The 20,811-nt window shown below is 53.1% G+C and overlaps 3 protein-coding genes across 3 annotated transcripts; 1 reads left to right on the plus strand and 2 right to left on the minus strand.

Annotated features, from left to right (window-relative positions):
• Positions 1-2,666: 2,666 nt before the first annotated feature.
• Positions 2,667-2,927, plus strand: CTRU02_201877 (uncharacterized protein; the record flags this gene model as incomplete). Its single annotated transcript, XM_070203943.1, has 1 exon — positions 2,667-2,927. The coding sequence occupies one exon, from the start codon at positions 2,667-2,669 to the stop codon at positions 2,925-2,927; it is 261 nt and encodes an 86-aa protein (XP_070062525.1).
• Positions 2,928-13,874: 10,947 nt separating this feature from the next.
• CTRU02_201878 (anion exchange protein 4 protein) lies at positions 13,875-16,054 on the minus strand (the record flags this gene model as incomplete). The annotated part of the gene is made up of 4 exons (XM_036725231.1): positions 13,875-14,785; positions 14,841-15,328; positions 15,393-15,629; positions 15,804-16,054. 4 exons carry the CDS (start codon positions 16,052-16,054, stop codon positions 13,875-13,877), a joined length of 1,887 nt encoding a protein of 628 aa, XP_036582909.1.
• A 1,752-nt stretch (positions 16,055-17,806) lies between these two features.
• Positions 17,807-20,571, minus strand: CTRU02_201879 (ATP-dependent metallopeptidase HflB; the record flags this gene model as incomplete). The annotated part of the gene is made up of 2 exons (XM_036725232.1): positions 17,807-18,615; positions 18,672-20,571. The coding sequence occupies 2 exons, from the start codon at positions 20,569-20,571 to the stop codon at positions 17,807-17,809; spliced, it is 2,709 nt and encodes a 902-aa protein (XP_036582910.1).
• Between the last annotated feature and the right edge of the window lie 240 nt (positions 20,572-20,811).

The following is a 20,811-nucleotide window of genomic DNA, read 5'->3' on the forward strand; positions in this document are numbered from 1 at the left end:
AATCAATCAAAAAAAAAAAAAAACAGTCTTGGTTACAGTCTAGAGTTACATCCCAGGACCGGCTCTTGCACGAGGAAGCTGACGAGGGGCTTACATCTGGCCTGACCACATGTGGAGGGATCGAAAGCAATGATGTTACTTACTCTCTTGCTTTTTTCCCACCCCTCGCATCTCATCACGGTCGGCCCTTTCTCTCCCTCCCATGCCTGGAGATAGATGCTCATCCGACGTTCTTTTTTTTATTTCCCTTCCCTCTTCTTCGTCATCGAGACGCAAACCGACAGCCTAGCCGGACGCAAACATGGGCTGGGCCCCAGTGGATCGTGTCGCGCGGTGGCCGGGTCCTTCAATTTCGCGCGCAGAAGAGTGGGAATCATCTCCGCGACGGCCGGGTCCCTAGCGACAAACCAGCGACCACACAGTACAAGAAGAAGACGCCCGTGGAGTCGGGAGCTGCAGGAGAGAAAAGAAGGGACGACAAGGCCATGGCAGGAGGATGCGTATGCGTTTCCAAACTTTGCTCAACTGTTCGATGAGACGACAGGTCGATGGGATGGGACTGGTGCCATGCCTGCGTTGATCCCCTTCAGCGGAAGTCAAGATGAGAGGAACGGGTGATGAGCGTCAGGTATCAGGCCCATTAGGCCCATCCATGAGACACGGCCGAGTGGAAACTATTCTGGGGGGGACCACGACAGTTTGCGGAGGACATGTCCGTCAGCGCAAGCAAGCCTGTGCTTGCTGTGGCCTTGCTTGTTAGTGGTCTGTTGTTGCTGGTGCTGTGGTGGAGATTGCCTTCCCTTACCATCTTGTCACCCAACAACAGTTCTTTCTCATTCTACTAACTTTTCTCGCATAGCTGCCGAGGAGCAAAGGGCAACAGAATCAGAGACACACAACAGAGAACCGGAGCTTTGATCTGAATGCAATCAAAGCCACTATTAATCCTAGATGTCTACATAATACGCATGCCTTTTCTGGCTACCTTGGCAGTCTACACTGCATCCAGGCACTGCACTGCTGTCAAACAAGCAACAACCTAGGTCGGAGGTACTCCTGCCTCACTACGTATCGTTACAAGCCACGCGCTGGTCAGCCGTTACAACGCCTTCGTGCGGATTTCCCGAAGTCCCGGTACAAAGGGCCAAGGTACCTGAGTCGAACAATCCCCCCCGCCAAAAAAAAAAAAAAAAAAAAAAAAAAAAGTGCACCAAATCTACCAGTGCTCCATCACACTATTAACTTGACACAAGGGCCTGTCGGGGACTCGCCTGGCTAATTCTAAGAGATCTCTGAATCGCTGTCATTCGCGCTAACAAAGCAGAGTGGTCGAGATCCAAGAGGTTCCGACAGCGCGGCAACCGTGGGGCACAGGTCAAGGTGTACTTCGTCCAAACTTGCCCGCCGTGCCCCTTCCATCTCACATACCGCGCGCAAGGGAGTCTCGCCTCGTTACAACCTGCCTTCGCAAACGAAGCCTCCCCTCCGGCCCCTTCCCCTGTGCATCCCCGTCTTGCGTACCTGCGTGCGCGCAGTCACGATGTGTGTGTGTTGCTCATCACCTCCTAGCAAGCCTTGGCAAAGACCACATCCAGCCCACCTTTTCCCAGTGAGGCGGAACTTTTGGCGTGTCTCACTTCTCCATGCCATAAGATTGGGGAGGGTGGGCAGGATTGCGTTACGTCGTCAAGAACCTGATAATCTCGCCCGACTCGTTTTTCTGCTCACTACTGCCGCAAAGCCCAAGCAAGTGGGCGCGGCAGTTGGAACCACATCAAACACAAGCAATACCGATTCAGTATGGATTACGGGTCATCCAAGAGGATCCATCATCTGATAAGGGAAATGACAAGACAAAAGAGATGACAACACGGGGAAAAGGAACATTGACGGCAAGCTGAAGCAGGTTCTAGAGCCCAGGTGTGTTTGTTGGCGATGGCAGTTGGGTTTGTACGTACGCAACGCACACGCACGTAACGGACAGTACCAACACGCTTGTCTGACCTGACCTGTAGTCTGCAAAACAAGGAGGTCGTGTATGTGTGTGTGTGTGTGAACCGTACGCGGAAGGACAGACATGGATGATGCTGTAGCCCGGGACAACCTTCTACTTCTGTTTTTTCAGCCCCTTCTCTCACTGTCCATATACTCGCCCCTCATTGAGGTAATAGTGAGGGGAAAGAGGCGGCGACATCGACACCTGCACAACGCCATCCCGGGAGTGTGGCGTTGACATCGGTGGCGGTGACGGCGGAGGAAACTGTCAAAACACAGACGCCGGCCATCACTGGGCTAAGCGTAATTGAAGCCGGTTGTAGCCTTAACGCCGCCTTTCGGGTCCGATCCCGTACGACGACACTATACATCTTTTGGAACGGAGTGAGCGAGAACACACACACACACACACAAACAATACACACAGCCTCTTATGTTCTCGTTGTACCGTCACTCTACTTCATGCACACAAAGCCAGAAAATAGCATCAGGTCCACACCCACCTCGTGGACCTTGGTGGTCCGTGCCAGTCGAGGTCAACGGAGAGCCGCAGCCAGGAGCATGCAGCCGCGCGACGACGGCGGGTATAACAGCTGTTTTGAGGGAGGTTTCGTCGATGGGTCTGCGCTTGACGCCGGAAACAGTCTCGAGGATCGGGGACCTGTACCGAGATGGAATTGAAGCTGAAGGGCCTGGTCGTCCCCGGCCGTGTTGTGTTGTATCGCGTCAGGGAGCTCACAACACGTACGGCGCTCCCGCCGGTCACGCCTACCGAGGACATGGGCGACGAGACAAGGGCAGAACGGTGGGAGGGTGATCCGCTGAATCCAACGTCAAGTTTTCAGACGTCGCCCTTGGTCCTTACCTCATCAGCGCCTGCCCATTTTGTGGACCTGGCGGAAGCTATGAATAGGATCAGAGGGTTGCAATGACTTTGGGCTGGCCTTTCCGTTGCCAATTCCAAGGCCAAAAAAGCTCGTTCTCGTGGTTGAATGATTGACGGATGATGCTTCGCTTACTCTGGAAATTCCAAGAGTTCTCCACGTTTGACCGCACCACCATCAATCCACAAAGTCGAGACAGTGGAGCTTGACATTGTTCAATTGTTGGTGCAAGACCTGGCTGTGCCGTTGTTTTCACGCAGCCTTTTTTTTTTTTTTTTTTTGCACGTCTGGAAATCATTATGCGGTGACTTACATACGCCCGCTAACACGGGGCTCAAGGGGGTTTCCCTTTTGCTTAGGTGTGATGATAGCTCGGTCTGGATCCTAAACCTCGGTTGGCCAATCGTCAAACGTCCGTGTAGTTGATGCAGAGACTTGCTGGCTATCCAGTGACAAAAACAAAGATCGTCGGGTGGCCTGGGATAACAAACTTTCCCTCCGATTCTCTTAGCTTACTGGCATCAGGGACAAAAAAAAAAAAAAACCAGTACACACCTCTGCACGACACAGGGCTTGTCGAATGGGCGGACGGACTTATGGGTGAACTGCTCGGCGCAGGCCTCGTCACACCAGTGACAGGACGGAGCCCGTCGGGCGCGGGTTGGTTGGTGCGGCTGCAAGGGCGAACAGGGCTCACCCACGACAAGCCTTTTTCGAGTGCCGGCCCTGAGGTCCCCCAACTTTCCAAGAAGAGGGAAGTGAAGGGGAGGAAAACGGGGTCGGGTACGTACCGTCTAGCTGTAGTGTGGTAGTAGTATTGATGGGATGGGGGGGATGGATGGATGCTGCACACCGCAGCACAATGGAGCAACATGGAAGGGGCCCTGCGCGTGGGATGGATCATGGATACAACGATTCGGTGCTTTGGAGCTTTGGAGGCAACAAAGTGCCCCCGATCTAATCAATCATTCATCACCGTATCGTTGAAGACTGCCAGCGGCAGCGGGTACGGATCATGACCCGTGATTTTGGCCCGCGTCTCTTACCATTCATCATCACCATGACCATTGCAATGACAAACCATATGGAGCTGTCGAGATGGCCGTTTCTGTGGGACGAGGGTGCCGAAGGCGAGATGAGAATCAAGGGCCCAGCATCGCCGGTCCATGCCTGCCAAGACGTTGCGTGGGTTTTGCAAATGCGGTGTGCAGATAACGCTGCTGGGCTCACTCGCCGTCTGGCGTCCATCAGAAGATGAAGAAGATTCAGGGCCATGGGCGGTACGGTGAGTGGGGGGAGGGACTTTTCAAAAGACTGGAGTCGTGAACAGAAAGCAGACCAAGCCGAATGAGGCAATTCGAAAGAAGGCCCCCCTGCATCATTATGGTTCACTGTAGCCTGCTGGTGCGGATATGCCGCGAGAGTTCTTGACGGGGTCTACTGAGAGCACCTGGCCCAAAAACAAAAAGAAAAAAGCAATCGACGAAGCAGACCGCCACTGGCGTGAACCTACGCCACGGGAAAAAGTGAGCCCGTCACCCCTCCCCTCGGGAAGTTTACTAGAGTTTGGCGTAAGGCGGTATCGGAGACACGAATGGGGGCATTAGTTTGCAAAGCGCAAGCGAGCAACATTGTTCATTACCTTTGCCGATCATTTTTTGCGTTGCGGAGCTTTTCTTGTAGCGGGGACGGTCTGGACACGACAGACACGGCACAAGGCAGGGCAGAACATACAATGGTGATGCAAGCGCGAGCAGAGAAATGGACTGCCGGTGCTTCAGATGGGCGGCTCCCGGAGATGGTGCGATCTTATAATTACGGATACTGCTGGGTAGTCATGCCCGCCGCCGTCCATGTCGATGAGACCTTGCCGGCTGGCGGACTAGCTGGCTGACCTTTTTTGTGCGAGAGATGATGGGTCTGTGTCTCCGCAGAGAGCCCAATGGTCTTACGTATCCTCAACACCCACCAGCGCGTCGGAACTGTCCAGAGTGGTATTCGGTCGTCGGCGGGCGTGTTCGATGAGCGCACCCCAGCCCAGGCTACCGTTACAAGCGGGCTTTCGCCAGGATCGCGTTTTTTTGTTTTTTTTAATTCTTTTATTTCTCCCCTTCGGTCTCGCCAGCTCGCAAGCTTGCATCATTTCTGGTTTTGTACAATTATTTACCAAAACGGTTGAAGACCAACCCCGGTCTGTGGTGAATCGTAGTAACCGATACTTCAAAGTGGGTCTCGTGCAGGTGACCAGCCAGATTGCGCCGATCGGACGACGTTTTGCGAGGTGGCACCCAAAAGGTGGACAAGCAACCCCAGCCTTTGGACGACGATGGTCCAGTCGGGTCGGCTTCCAGCTCCTCGGTCACGGAATTGCGCATGGCCCCGACAACGAGCATTACCCCAGTCGAGCAGCATCGCTGAAGGCATTATGGACATAGCGAATCAGCGAAACCATGGGCCGCACCCCCCCTTCTGACGACGGTCAACCTTGACGGTTCTGCAGCAGGCTCTGCCTTACTCTTATTGTTCGGTTTGCAGGTTGGCCTACCCTACCCGCTCAGTAATATCAACTGAAATGAATTGCATCAGCGGGTTCATTTAACACCCGCCTCAAACTATAATTTGACGAGGGCCGAGACCCCAAGGGTCCTTTTGAAACCGAAACGCCAGGTTTTGCCGTGTACCGATGCCACCGACGGTCACATATCTCATCAAAAGTAGGCTACGGATGCCATTTTGTGCTCGAATGGCGCGTCCAACGAACACGCAAGAGTAAACGAGAGGGCTAAAAGGGACGAACTGTTGTGATCGACAACGTCGTCTGGTAAATCCGTTTATGCTAATTCCTCCGTTCGCGAACCAGCCCACGAGGCAACCAAGTTGGTGACAGTGACAAGCTGAATGAAAGAGGGTGTAGCGCAGAGTTCACACCCCCCGGCTGTCGTATCGTCTATGTTCCCACTCGCCGACCTCCCCGCGACGATGTTTCTAATGAGCCATCTCACCAAGTGGGCGCCGTGATTAAGCGCGGGACCGCGACTTGAGTCGAGGCGGAACAAGGGAACGGTAAAGCGATGATGATGGATGGAGGAACTTCTGTAAGCCTGGGTGTGTGTGTGTTTTTTTTTTTTTTTGGTATCACCCTCGCGAAAAGTCTCCATTAGCTTCAAGGTTTTTATGAAAAAGACCCTGCTTGCCACTTTCGCTCCCGTGTGGTAATTGCGTCAAATGTTGAGTTTGGGATGAGTCTAATCACATAACAAACCCACTCTCAATCATTTCCCGTTGATGAGGCATGGTTTCGGGATTTCTTATTTGCGCATCGACACGAAGGGGGGGGCGGCGACTCAGGTCCTGGTCGTCTGACGGGACGTCGCGACCCAAAAGTGCCCAGAACACGCAGCTTGTCTGCCCTGTTGGTATGGGTTTGATGCGCGAGGATTTGAGTTGACATAGTATGTGGTAGCTAGCTAGGCTCATGGGGCCCTCCACAAGCCGGTGGGGCGGACTGGGCGGAACAAAAGTGGTGTTGAGTCGAGTCGAGGCTTGAGGTAGCAGCCAGGTGGGGGGTGGAGAGTGGGAGAGGGCATGGGGGCAGCCACACATCCATCCGATTCAAGGGGATATCCGGAGTTACTTGCAGCAATAAGCCAATTGACCTGGACTATAATGGAGGACGTAGGTAGCATCCGTTAGACATTATCCGAAATCTTGTTCTCTCACCTTCTTTCTGCCCAGTGTTGAAAGTCATGAACGATGTCCACTAACTGGGGGGCACTCGTACGAGAGAAGATCTTTTGGAAGGTGGTTATTTTGTTCCTGGAATGGTCAAAAAATGGAGCCGCCGCCGGCGTCAGTGTCAAAAATGTCGGCGTTTGTTTATTTTTTGTTTTAATTTTTTTATCTTTATTTTATTTTATTTTTACTTGCCTAATTGCCCCCTTTTTTTCCTTGCTCTTTGCTTTTTCCTGCGGGTTTGTCTACCATGTACATTATCTCATCGAACTGGCGTGGGCTTGTCAGGTCACGGACCAACAGTCAAGGTGCCGGTCGTCGGTATTAGGGCGATCCACCAGTCGGGTTTAGTTCACTGCCGGGTCCTTTTTTTTTTCTTTTTTTCTTGTTCTCCTCTCCTGCCATGGTTTTTTTTTTTTTTTCCCATGGATACCAGCATTGTCGGGGGGTTTGATGGGGGTCATTTTTCCGGTCTTCAATAGTCCGGGCTTCGGTTGGTTAGATTCCGCAACTTTTGCTTCTTTGCGTCTTTCACTTCTTGTTTTCTGTTCCTGTGCCACTCCTTACAGTATAAGCGAGAATTAGATGCGTCGAATCTCTGCCAATCGATGTCATAACATTACGCTATGTGCTCCCGCCCGTCTTCCTTTTTCCGAAGATAACCCTGGAAAATAAAGAACAAACTAAGGGAAAAACAATGTGCAGTGCACGGAGTTGGGGCGGAGGAAAGAAGAAGAAGGCGGGAAAAAAAAAATACCACCGTCTTGCGCTGGCGGGTCTTACTCCGCTGGCCCGCGCACTCCCAATCGCCCTGGCCAATTTTAGCGTCTGTCTTACTTTCTGGCCACCCCGGTCCCCAGGTTCCAACGTCTTGCCCTGTGGTGAAGTGTGCGAGTCGAGAGAGATGTGGGCTCCCACCCCATCCGCGGGTCTGCCGTGCCTTAGCCCTGTTGGGTCTCCTGCAGCAGGTGTGTGTGTGTGTGTGTGTGTGTGTGTGTGTGCCTGGTGCCTTGCACCACCACCACTACTTCCTCCTCCGCTGCTCCTCCTCCTCCTGCTTTCTCTTCCTCCTCGTCGTTATGTGAGAGCTGGAGGCTATAATCGCTTAAGGATGAGCTGCGTTAGGGGGGGGTCCTACTTTTAGCCTCTTCGGCAGCCTTTAGCCCTTTGGAGCGGGTGGCCTGTTAGCTTCTAAGCACATCTTAACACCCCAATTATGAGTCGCAATCGCCAGGCACATCCGGCAAAGCCAAGATGCATCGAGTCGCTCTTAACCTCATTCAGGCACCATGTGTGAGAAGCTTGTAAGAGACATCTGCCGCAATCGTATCACTTGCTGCGTGATAAGAAAACATCTCCAACAACCCTCGCGCATATAATGAGGCACAACTAAGATGGACGGGGAACCCACAAGTACCCTATACTCATCTCTGTGTGCTGCTGCTGCTTGCTGCTGCAAGGTACGTATGCGGCGGTTGCTATTGTCGTCACAGATGATGGTACAAACCAGCAGGCCCTCCCAGTCAGTCGGTCCCCATCACCTGACGACACCTGATTACACCTGGCCGAGCCAACCTCATCAGTTGGTTGCTGCTGACAAGGCTGACTTGAGACGTCTAACGTCTGAAAACCACAACCGTCCCTGGTTTACTCCGTATTTGGCCATACAATGGCACGACGGCATTCCCGTCCTCTGCCAAACTTGGCCAAGTACTGCAAACCTTCCTGTCGTTCATCCCCGAATTTGAACCCATGGCCCCTACCTCATTCCCCCCTCTTCCCCCCTCCCCCTTCACCTCATCGATTGTCCATCCGATCCCATCACAGCCATGCTCATCCCGTCTCCATCCCACATCGTCTGCAGTACATTCAGCCCTTCCAAGGAGTCCCGGTTCTTTCCCATCGATGATGTTCGAAATAGCAACCGGCGTGCTAAATTTACCTCCTCTAGCTCCATTTTAGCCCAGGTTAGCGACCCATCATCCACAGTCGCCTTGGCCGGCCCCCATGTCTCTGATGCGGCTGCGGCTATGAGGTCCATCATCAACATGGCAATGCCATGCTATAGCTGTCACCACACATTGGAACCACGCGCTAGTCATCTGTAGTCGGTTCTTTCTGACATTCTTCGTCGTGGGCTTTTCCTTGCAACTTGTCACTTGTCAGAATCTATCTCCGGCTGCTACCCCTCATCAGCCGTCGGGCACCTACAGCAATGTCGAGCTTGGCGACATGTCGTCCGCTCTCGAGTGCCATAATCCGTACTTCCCACGCCGACGATTTGGCTACCTCTTTGGAGAAGGTTTGACAGGACGCAATAGCTCGGGTGGTCAACGCTTGTCTCCTCCCCCCCCTTCCCTCCTCACGGACGCCACGTGCCTCACTACCTGCCAGTTAAGGTTGCCCTACACAAGAGCTACTCTGTCAGACGACGGGCACCTGCACCGAGGTTGTTAGCTACGTGACGAATGAGACCCGTCCTCTGCATTAACCGTTGGGTAGCAGCGAGCTCCTTGCAAGTCCAAGGTCAAATCAAGAGAGAGTTTTCGGAGAAGTCAACACCTTCCACCTCAGGGCACCTGGAGCGCAAATCCACACTTGCCTATTCAGAGTCGATTGGGTTATGTCCATTTACATGCTTCAAACAGCTCAACTCGCTGCCTAGAAATCCACCAACCGTCGTTCAGTCCGTCGTATCATGTCATGCCGTGTCTGGGTGATTAAAAGCCTCACTTATTGTTGTTGGCTTTTTTTCTTCTGGCGGCCCTCTTTCCCTCCACCACATGTTGCAGGCATGCGCGTCTCCCGCGCATATGGAACGATGGCTTCCTGGGTGCCCTCGCATCACCATTGCAAGCCGTCCCCGCAGGGCGTGTTTCATGCTATGGGAAACCCGAAAGAGGAAATCCCTCCCCTCGTAAGGCCACCAGTCCGGCATTATTGGGGGTTTGGTTTGATCAGTTTTTACCGCGGTTGAGTGCTGAGGGCTGAGAGTTCAGGGCTGCGATTACGAACTCTTGCTCATCGGCCGATCAAGTCGGGATGAGAGTTTACGATCGTCCGCGTTTCCGGTGAGGGGGGAGGGCCATGAGGACGGCCGGGATTGGTGGTTTTTTGATTTTGCTCCAGGACAGAACAAGGAACGGCCATTCATGTGAACCCGACATGACCGGGACCGGAGGCTGCTGTTACGGTTGGGAGGGGGGGCAGTGGAAGGATAGGGAAGAGTTGGAACAACCGCCAACCCATGAGAAGAGCACGGGTCTAGACTTCGGTTTTGCTTCCGCGGCCCCGTTCACAGGCATCGGCCGTCCTCCGCGTGGCTGTACACCGCAGAAACGCGGCACACCGACGACGGATCCCGGCGTGGAACTTGCATGTGCTTGTGTGCGTATTCTACCTGCCTCTTCATTCTCTTATCTCGCATTCTCTTTCTGCCGAGCGTGCCCACTTCGTATTCCGGTTGGGCAAACCGGCGCCCGTTTCGCCCTCCCGCCTTTCACGGGTGTCCGATAGATTGCCCTCAAACCAGGCCACCCGTAGGCACCGAAGTCTCAGAATACATTGCGAAGCCGCTCTTTCTCCCCCCCCCCCCACCCTCTCTCTTTTCTCGGTGACCTTGGATCGGCCGAGACAATGAACAATGTTTTGTTGCGAAGGGAACCCCCATTCATCGGTCCACGGAGTCCGCAGCCGGACCCCAGTCCGACGTCGCAGCTATCGAGCTAAGAGCTCGAAAAGAGTATTGTGTAAATAGGCACGCGTTTTATCTTTTGCTGTACTTTTTTTCCGTGGTGTCCGGATTTCTGCCGCCGGTATCACCATCGCGGAGTCATGTGGATTTGTCGTCGACGGTTGATGAGATAGGGGGGGAAAGGGGGGAAGGGGAGGGGATTTTCATAGTGTGTTCATCTTTGCAGTGAGAGAGTCAAGATGCCGCGGACAACTACCGTAAAGCGTGTCACATTGCAGCAAAAGCTATGAACCGTGGTTCGCATGTGTTTTTTTTTGTTTTTTTTTCCTTTCTCCGCGCATGACGCTGATCATTTCCTGTTGCCGAAGGAGGTTGGCTTCCCCCTTCCCGAGGGCCACAGTAAGGTAAGAAAAAGACTGAACGGTAAGGTAGCCCGGAACAACAGTCGAACCGATTTTATCCGCCGTGGAGTGCCCTGCTTGGAGGGACGTCGTTGCCTTGCGAAACTTGCGGCCTTTTTTTTTTTTTTTTCTTTCTTCCTTTTCTCTAGCAAAACACTCGGTTGCGTTGGGCCTTGTTTGTGAGACGGCTGATCGGCGGCCTCGTCGTTGATTGTCGTGAGACTGTTGTTCTGTCGTTTGGAGGCCGCGGTTCCCGGGTTCGGAAACACGCCACGTGACTGTTTTTTTGCGCTGAGAGTTCAACTTTCTGATCATGTCTGGTGTGAAGGATGATCATTGATAATTGAGATTTATTATATGGTTCATCATGGTGTCATTTGCGCTTATGTTGTATCGTGTTGTTGCAAATGGGCTGACTTTGTGGGGGAGTTACATGGTTAACCTGCTCTGAAGGGAACGTTGATCAAAAGGGCAGAGCGTAGAGACGTAGAGTCAGCGGATCGACAAAGAGTTCAGTGACTTTGTGTGTTATCTGGAAGGTAGATCATGGCGAGATGGACCCCGAAAGCACGTCGGAAAGGGCAGTGATGGGCGGCATAGCCTTTGGACAGTCAACTCAGCCTCCTCGTCAGCAACTGTTAAAGTCGCCGGTTCAGTGCGGGCTTATCGGTAACGTCACCCAACGCTTTGATATAGAGCAAATTTGTTTCTAGCAATTCACCCGAGTCTCAATTGTCTGTTTTACGAAACTCTCTTGTTTCTCTCTGGTTGACTGTCGCCTCCCAACGGTTCAACACACGAGTTCAATCGGCGCATTGCCGTTGACTTCACTGCACAACCAAAAATGGCAGAAAGAGACAAAAGATACCGTAAAAACGGGCCAAAAAGCCAAAAGACTGATAAAAATCAATCTGATAATCTTCAATATACAATCCCACGCGATCTTTCTGAGAAACACGTGGGTTCCATATTGCAAGCGTAGCAAGACCCTCCCGTAACCCAGTCAATTCCAAATATACACAACACTACATCTATTAACAGTCAAGACAGACGGGTCTCCCTGTTTGGCGATAGTATCTTCCATGAGGCTCTGTAGATAGAATCAAGGAACGTGGAGCTGTGTTGCCTGCAAGCGCCAATAAACCATCCCTCCCCTCTTGTTTCGCGTAAACGCTTTCATCTATTTGCGTGTCCCGCGCCAGGAACGATGGCTACTCCGCCACGTGAAGTGGCAAAATGCTCTATAAGAAACGCGAATCAAGTTGTAACTCCAAAAAAACGCTCTTGATCCCGGGCTGGAGTTTGGGGGCGGGGATTGGGGGCTGTAAAAATAATTAAAGCGAGGCTGAGTTTAGCTGCTCTCTGTACCATCAGGGAACGTCATCGTGCGGTTGCTCTCGAGGAGTTCCTCCAACTCTAGGAAGTTAGGAGTGTACCATAGATAGCAGAGCATCGTCTACCAAGACGTCATTGGAATGCTTTCCGCGACTTCCAAGTTCTCATCACCGTGAACTCGTCGAGTCCAAGATCTCCAGTAGGAAGTTAGGCAGTTACAGCACCCAGATGGACCGTTTCAACTTACGTTCAACAAGGCTTAGCGCCGCGGCTCTTCATGGATCACCAAAAGCCGCATTCCTCTAATCCATATAGTCAATCTCATACAAACCCGCCCGCCACTCACTCACACGTATCCGCTTGCTCCAAATAAAGACCACACCGTTTGTCCCACATGTGATATCAAAAGCTTCTATAGAGCTTCTACGATGGAGCCGTCTCGTCGGATACCAGACCTGTCTCACTTATAACATGTATTGGCGACAACCGGATATTGATCAGCACGTTTGTACAACGGGTCGTGGCGGGGAGCAGTATTACCGACGGGGGAGTATACTACACAAGGCAGCCCCCGAACATCCAGAACAAGACGATACTAGAGATGGTCTCTTTGGGTAACTTCATGCGAACAACGCGAAAATTGCTCCATCGTGGCAACGGGATAGGCAACCGAGCATCACCTCCATCACGGGGCCCCATTGTAACTTAGAAACACGACGTCGAAACGGCGCCAGCAGGGTATCCTCCTCGCCCCCCCTCACTCCATTCTTCTGCCGAGAAACATTCAGGGGCTCACCTTCTCGAGCTGTCATCGCAAGAGAGCTATCATCCCAGCGCATCCAGCAGCACGTTCCCAGCTGGGTGTCTCCTAGTCGCCATCGGCAGCTCTCAGGGGCGACGGCTTGGCACGGGATGGGGGGCTGGCTGATCGTGCCGGTTGAGAGCATGTGCTTGCCGATGTTGGGGGCGAGAACGGTGACTTTTTGTCAAGTGGAAGTTGGATGGAAAGGAGGTTCGTTGGGTGTGTGAATGTGGCGGGCTTGCTCGTTTGCTGGTTTTGTAGAAGGGCTTTTGAAACTTGGCAGTTTGCTGTCTGGATGAGAACAACCCAGAAGAGTCTTAGAGAATAGGGAAGGAGTAGTATAGTTTGGTTGTGACCATTTCACAAAGGGTCTATACTTCACCGTTTATCTAGTTGAAGGCAGCATGGTAACTTTGAAGAACCAGTCAAGTCTTCAAGTCCCAGGGAAAAGGTGTTGGATTTTTCTAAATAGTTCATCTAATCTGGTGCTCAAAAGCCCCAACAAAATACTGTCATTCGGCGTTCTTTCCAATAGTTACTTTGTTATTACCCCTACTTTCGCCCTCCGACATCCGTCATTGCCAGGACTCATGCCAGCCTCGTCCGTAGTAGAAAGTGAGCCAAGCAGAAAACTAGTGACGTTTTTATAAACCTCATGGCCTTTATTATCAGTACCAAAGTTATAGATACACCAGTACTACTTAGATCATATAGCCATTTTGAATCATTGCTTCATTTTCGCCATACACCAAATACTACACCACCACTATAAAGCTTTGCAGACACAACATGACGCAAATATGAATCTCGATTATGTTCCACTGTCTCTCCTACCGAAAGACCATGCGCTATAACTGGCCTAGACATCTAGAGCTTATATACCACAGATAACCATCTGGAATCTAATGCCCCGAATACTCTCGTCTAACCAAACCCCAACGACGCCCGCGGCTTGAAGCCCGGACGATACCGTATTATGTCTCTATTACTCCCCAGTAGGCATCCCACTCTCGCCAAAGTATGTAGCCGTCTCATTCAGTCGTATGAACATGTCCTCCCCTTCGAGCAGCCCCATTAGATTCTCTACTCCTCGAAAGCCCCAGCTCCGCCGTATCCTCCAAGCTTCTCCCGGGAGCCGCGTTCGACGCCAAGACCCCCTGACTTCCTCCAGAAGCGTGTCTACTCGCCGGTAAATCGCCGTCACTGTACCCCGAGACCCTCGTCTCGTCCGAGTCCTCGCTCGCGTCGCCGCCGTACACGCCACCCACGCTCTCCATCGTAAAGGGGCTGGCGGTGGGCCCGTCCAGCGCTCCCAGCTCCTGTGCCGAGAACCATCTCGGCAGAAGCCACGCGCGGATGGGGATCAGCAGCATGATGAACACGGGGAAGCCAACCGCAGCCACCGTCTGCGTGATCGCAAAGGTGGCGCCGAAGCCGATCAACTCAATAGCCACAAACCACCACACGGCGCTGCGTCGGATCTGGTTCAGGGGGTGGCTCGAGGGTGTGAGGTGCCTATCGCGCGCCAGGAAGATAAGTTTCAGTGTGATGCCGTTGCCCTCCAGCGCTTGAACGCCCATTACGAAGAAAAGGCCGGCGAGAACGCCATGAGGGATCAGGTGCAGCACGACGAGGAGCGGGCCCGTCATTGTGCCAAGAGTAAGCAGGCCCTGGGCCAGGTTGGAGACGCGCTGCTCGACGACGTGAGACGCCTTTGTGACGTATTTACCCTTGAACTCACCCTTTTCGTCGAGTTCCGGCTCAGGTTTTGTGACTGTGAGAGACTCGGTATGAAAAGGGGCTTGGGGGATGAGGCCGTTAGGAAACGGCAGGCCGAGGATGCCGGCAACGCCAGTTGTCAAGCCGAGAAGGAAGAGGTCCCAGTGGAAACCGGCGGGTTTCCGAAGAGGAAACTCGGTTCCCTGGGCGATAAGAGAAGAAACTATATCAGTCAGCATAACTGTCAAGGGACATCAGGGGAGAGTAGGGACACAAACCGTTGTGGTCAAACCAGAACAGAATTGTCAGCAGAATAGCAAACGGAATGGCAAGAAACACGTCTCCGACGGGAATGTTCCAGAAATCTACAAGCCAGCTGCGATCTGCAGTCGGCATAAACGCGATGCCCGTAGGAAGCACCTCGAGGTGAATAGGCTTCATCCTGCCGATGTGGACGAAACCCGTGAAGAAGATGAGGGTGAGCGGAGTGCCGTAGTCTTTGATGAATATCCGTACGTGATGGTGGAACAGACTGCTTCCGCCGATCCCGGCGCAGACGTACGCGACTATGAAGACGAGCAAGGCGGCGACAATGGATAGGTAGAACGGCTCGGCGTCGCCCAGTCTGTCGAGGACCTGGATGCCCTTCTGGATATAGATGCAGGCGACGTAGAAGCCAAAGATATCGCAAGGAAAGCGAGTCACGTAGCGCAGCCAGTTGCACGAATTTGTAACGGCGAGGATCCAGTGGAAGACTAATGACCATCTGCAGTTACTCGTTAGAGGAGAACTCCATCAAGTGGGCAGGACGACATGGAGAGAGTACTTACAAGCCAATCCAACACATGAAAGCAAGGTAGTTCACCCCCGTTGGCTTCATGATATCGTAAACGGTGTAGTTGAAGACGGTGATGGGGCCGGTCACACCGACGATAACCAGAGGTTGACAAGCGAGCAATGAAAACACGACGGCGCCGAGGACAGATGCCAGCAGGACTTCGTTGACACCGTATGTCGAGCCAGTACTGGTGAACATGTCGAGTGAGAAGGCTAGGGCGGGGAGGATGCTAATGTCTGTGTGTTAGTCTTGCTTAGGATCATAATAAAGCCAATCGACAACATGATGCTATGTCATTGTGACAATGGCAATGGCATAGAGGCAATCCACAAACAGAACCATCCGTGGGTAACGAAAACAACTGCCACGAGGGGGTTTCTAAAGAGACAATGCCACCACTTACTTTGCGAAATACATATACACCGTCGCGGGCACAACACGATAGTCCCACGCGTCAACCCAGTCACTGACGTAGAACGGCGCTCGGCGCCGAATGTCGTTGATCATACCCCGGAAGAGTGGTGTCTTCCACCACGCAGAGCGACCGCCGCGACGGGCGCCGCGATCGACATTTTGGCTGGTTGGCGGCGCCTCTCCCGGCCTGGGGCTGTGAGGCAACGGTCCAGCCGACTTTTCGTCGCTGTTGGGTGCCATTGCAGGCGACGAGTGACGGTTTGACGAGGAGCCAAAAGTTTTGGGGTGAATTGCGTTGTTGTCTGGTCGGGGTATGTAACCCTCGCACAGTCCGACGTGGTTTACAATGACGCTGTTTTAGTGCAATGAACAGAATCAAAAACAAAAGTAGCCCATATAAGAAGTCGGAAGTCCAACGACAACTAACAAAAAGCAAATAAAGGCCGGAACGCGGGCATGCCTGCGAAAGAGTCTACCCTCTATATAACAAGGCTGGTGACTGGGTGGTAGAGATGCAAGTAGGTAACTCCTTGGCTAGACTACTTGAGGATGTGGGTGGGTGGTGGTGGTTGTATTTAAGATTGTATGGATCTGCCTTGGCAAGGGTATACAGGACAGGGCAACGGTGCTCGAGATGGATTCTGGATTCGCTGGGGGCGGTGCAGATGATGAAAAAAAGGTACCCGTAGTTGTTGATTGATTGCGGAGCAGATGTAACTGCAGGAAAGGCAAACTGCAAGGTAAAGGCAGAGACGGAAAGGAATAGAGACGGAAAACAATCACTCTGAACCTGGCGTGGACTCAAGGGCGATAACAGGAGGCCAAGTCCCGCCCAACTGGAACTCTAGCAAGGTTAAAATGCCGAATTATTTTCCTCCAAGATCTCGTCTCATCGGTAAAGTCATATTGAACAAGGGTAGAGAAAAGATATCACGAGCTACGCAGTAACCAGGGAGGCGAGGAAATGATGACGGCAAAAAGTTGAAGGGTTCCCCGCGGCCGTCACCGCTGCCCGTGTCAATACACACTAACTATACTACGTAGTGAGTCGCCACATGCATATTGGGCTGCTGGGGGATGTTTTTCAGAGCGGTATCAATAAACCGGCCTAGCATGTACCTCGGAAATGTCGCGGCAAACTCTTCCCATTGGTCGTACTCAGCGGAAAATCTGCCCGGGCAGAGAGTCTCTCTCAACAACCACAGGCTCTGGACGAATGAAATGCTGTGAAAATACCAACCTGGATCCACTGCCAATGTCTCCAATGTCAGGAGTTTTCTAGCTGATGTTTTTTTCCCTTTTCTTTAGTGCCCTACAGTCCTGACGTTGTGAGACAGACTCCCTGCCGAATTAATGGTGTGAGCTGGTCTTAAGTTGCAGTGCGTGGTACAATCTAAACGGGCCGGTCGGCTACCCAAGGAAGATCGGCAACATCTTGGTCTCTGTCCATCCGATATTGTTCAATAGCGATCCGTCTCGAAAAACTCTGAGTATGCTCTTAACCCCGAATGACACCACTTTACCTCGACGGACTGATGCGACCAGTCACACGGGCGAATCCTTTGCATGCACTGTGCTTCAGGCTTGAAGTAACGGTCCATCCAGTCCACGCCCTACTTTGGTTTTCTTCCCTGTCGGGCTTCTTCCACGCTGGTAGGCCTCCAAAGAAAACGTCTTGTTCATATCCCTTTGCAGGGCATTTGGTATTTTGAGAGAGTCAAGCTGAATGTATCTACAATTCCTACAAGTACATATAAAGTCCCACTCTACTCCAGCCCGCGATGGTGATGCCTCTACTAATAACACAGCCGCCACGAAGGGCAGAGTTGAGAGCCTTTTTTTATCCCTTTAGACTAGAAAAAATTACGTCGTTGATGTCCGACCATGCCTGTGAGGTTCAAGAACATTTTCCGCTTAGAAAATTGCTTCTCAGTAGAGCCCAGAACCCCTACAAGGGCTACAGGTTACGACGCCAACATCTCGCCTCCTTCCTTATTTCCTCGAGCTGTCCTCCAGACCCTTGAATGTGGGTGTAGGAGGAACAGGAGGCTGCTCCGGGGGTCCGTCCGTCTCCTCCGTGGGGAATGGTGGCGGCGCGCTCTTCTGTCCCTGGCCGCCAAAGTACTTCTCAAACTCCTGGTGATCGCCAAACGGTCTGGGACCCAAAAGACGGACCAAGTCGTCGCGAGTGAGCATCTCCTTCTTCAGGAGCTCCTCCGCCACGATTCCAACCTCGTGCTTCTTCTCCGTCAGCAGGTCGCGGCACTGCTTGTAAGCCTCCTCCACGATTCTGTGCACCTCCGCATCAATGGCCTGCGCCGTAGCCTCGGCGAAGGGCTTCTGCAGGGTGTTCGGGTCGTCGTCAAAGTGGAGAGGACCGACCTTCTCCGACATGCCCCACTGGGTGACCATCTTGCGCGCCATCTGGGTGACCTTGCGGAAGTCGTCACTGGCACCCGTCGTGACAGTGGGGAAGTGCAGCTCCTCAGAGATGCGTCCACCCAGCGTCATGGCCATGCGGTCCATCAGCTGCTGCACCGTCATGAGGTAGGCATCTCCCGACGGGAGGTACTGGGCGTAACCCAGCGCACCCTGTCCGCGAGGGATAATGGAAACCTTCAGGAGAGGATCGGCATGCTCAAAGTACCAGCCGCAGATAGCGTGACCAGCCTCGTGGTAAGCCACTGTGCGCTTCTCCTTGGGGTTGAGGACCAGAGACTTGCGCTCGAGTCCTCCGACAACACGCTCAATGGCCTGTTCGAAGTGAATCATCTCCACTGACTCGGCATTGGCACGGGCAGCTGCAACATGTCAGTAAAATGCTAAGATGTAGTAAAGGATAACAAATACGACTCACCAATCAAAGCGGCCTCGTTGACGGCGTTGGCAATGTCGGCACCAGAAAAGCCAGGAGTGAGCGTTGCCAAGCGACCAGTCAGGTGCTCCATGTCTTCCTTGGTGACGACCTTGGCGAGGTGGACCTTGAAGATGTCCTGACGGCCCTTCATCGTAGGGCGGTCAATGAAGATGTGCCTGTCAAAACGACCAGGACGCATCAAAGCCTTGTCGAGAATGTCGGCTCGGTTGGTGCCAGCAAGAACGACAACCTGCTCCTGAGTATTGAAACCATCCATCTCGGTAAGAATCTGGTTGAGGGTGGCCTCTCGCTCGTCATTGCCGCCCATGCGGTTGCCCTCCTGTCTTGACCGACCAATGGCGTCGATTTCGTCAATGAAGATGATGCAAGGCGCGTTCTTACGAGCAGTTGCGAACAGGTCTCGCACTCTGGAAGGTCCCACACCGACGAACATCTCAACGAACTCGGAACCGCTGACGCTGAAGAAAGGAACACCAGACTCGCCAGCCGTGGCCTTGGCAAGAAGCGTCTTACCAGTACCGGGGGGTCCGGCAAGAATGGCGCCACGGGGAATCTTAGCGCCTAACCTCTCAAAGCGCTCAGGAGTCTTGAGGAAGCTGACGAACTCCATAATCTCGGTCTTGGCCTCGTCCATACCAGCGACATCGTTGAACTTGACTTTGATGGCTGTCTCGTGGTTGAAACGCTTAGCCCTGCTCTTGCCGAATCCGAACATCTGGTTGCCTCCACGTCCACCCATTTGCTTCGTAGTGTAGTACAGAAGACCAACCAGGAGCAGTGTTGGGCCAAAAGCGTAAACCAAAGGCATAATGCCACCCTCGCTGGCGTAGCTGACCGGGATACGCTCCGCAGTCGGGATACCGAGTTCGTTCTGGGCCTCCTCGAGCTGCTTCTCGAACATCTCGACCGAGCCGATCGAGAAGTAGTACTGGACGTTGGGGTTGATACCCTCGTTGCCGCCGTAAACCGACTGCACACCTTCGCGGTTCAACTCAACACGAACACGGCCGGGGTTCTTGATGACGACGAGCTTGTTGACGAGTCCCTTGTCCAGGAAGTTTCTGCGCAGCTCCTGCCAGGTGATCTCCTTCTCGGAGCCGAAGAGCAAGGACTCGAAGAATGGCAGGATCACCGCCCAAACGATAGCGGCAACAATCAGATCGCCGGTGCTGAACATGCCGAAGAGCCACTTCTTGCTACCGGATCCACCAGTGCCACCCTCGCCAGACTCGGGGTTCTGGTTGCGCTCATCCTTCTGCTTGCCCTCCTGGTCCTCCTGCTGCTCCTTCTGGCCCTTCTTCTGCGCTTCCTGATCTTCACGCATCATCACCGTCGCCTCGTAGTCAGAGAATCGCTTGGCGACTTGCGTGGAGACACGGAGGACCTTGCTGATGTCGGATACGGACAACTTCAACTTGCGCTCCTTCAAAGAGCCAAGAAGCTCCTGCATCTCCTTGGGAGCTCCCAACAACCTCATCTCCTCCACGCTCTTGATGAAGAACTCCTTCTGGAATTGGGGCAGCCTGTCGTTCTCGGCCATCTTAAGAAGCATGCCGAGCTCCTCCTCAGTGAGGTACACCCAGTTCTCGGGCAGGGGCCATTCTTTCCGTATTTGCTCTTCCTTGGCCGCGCGAAGTTTGGCCGGATCTTGCTCCTCCTCTGGCTGCTTCTTCTCCTCCTCTTTCGGGTTCTTGTCGTTTTCTGGGGTCGGCGGCTTGTTGTTGTTCGTCGAGTAGAATCGCGATCGGTACGCCGCCAGTGGCGCTTGTGGACTGAGTCGTGCTATTCTCGACGGTTGAAACCGCATTCTTGTGATCGGCTGCTGCGCGATCCTGACAGCTCGCGCGAGCTGCGCCGATTGGCGTAGGAACCTCGCCATGATTGTGTTTGCTTAGGGGGCGAGGCGGGACGACCGGGGCCGGGCTTGATAAGTATTCACCGCGTGTAGCGATGTGCTACCTCATTGAGGCGCCCTGCGAATTGTCAGGCGGTCCTCGGGAATTGAAGTAGAGATCCAATGAACTTGAAATGTAGCAGTGTGACACCAACCGCTGCGACTGAGGCGGTGGTGAAAGAATTCGAAGATGTGCTGTTGGCAATTGGGCCCAGGCTTTCCGGA

This window comes from Colletotrichum truncatum (assembly GCF_014235925.2).
Source record: "Colletotrichum truncatum strain CMES1059 chromosome Unknown Contig_0001, whole genome shotgun sequence".
Taxonomy (NCBI): Eukaryota; Fungi; Ascomycota; class Sordariomycetes; order Glomerellales; family Glomerellaceae; genus Colletotrichum; species Colletotrichum truncatum.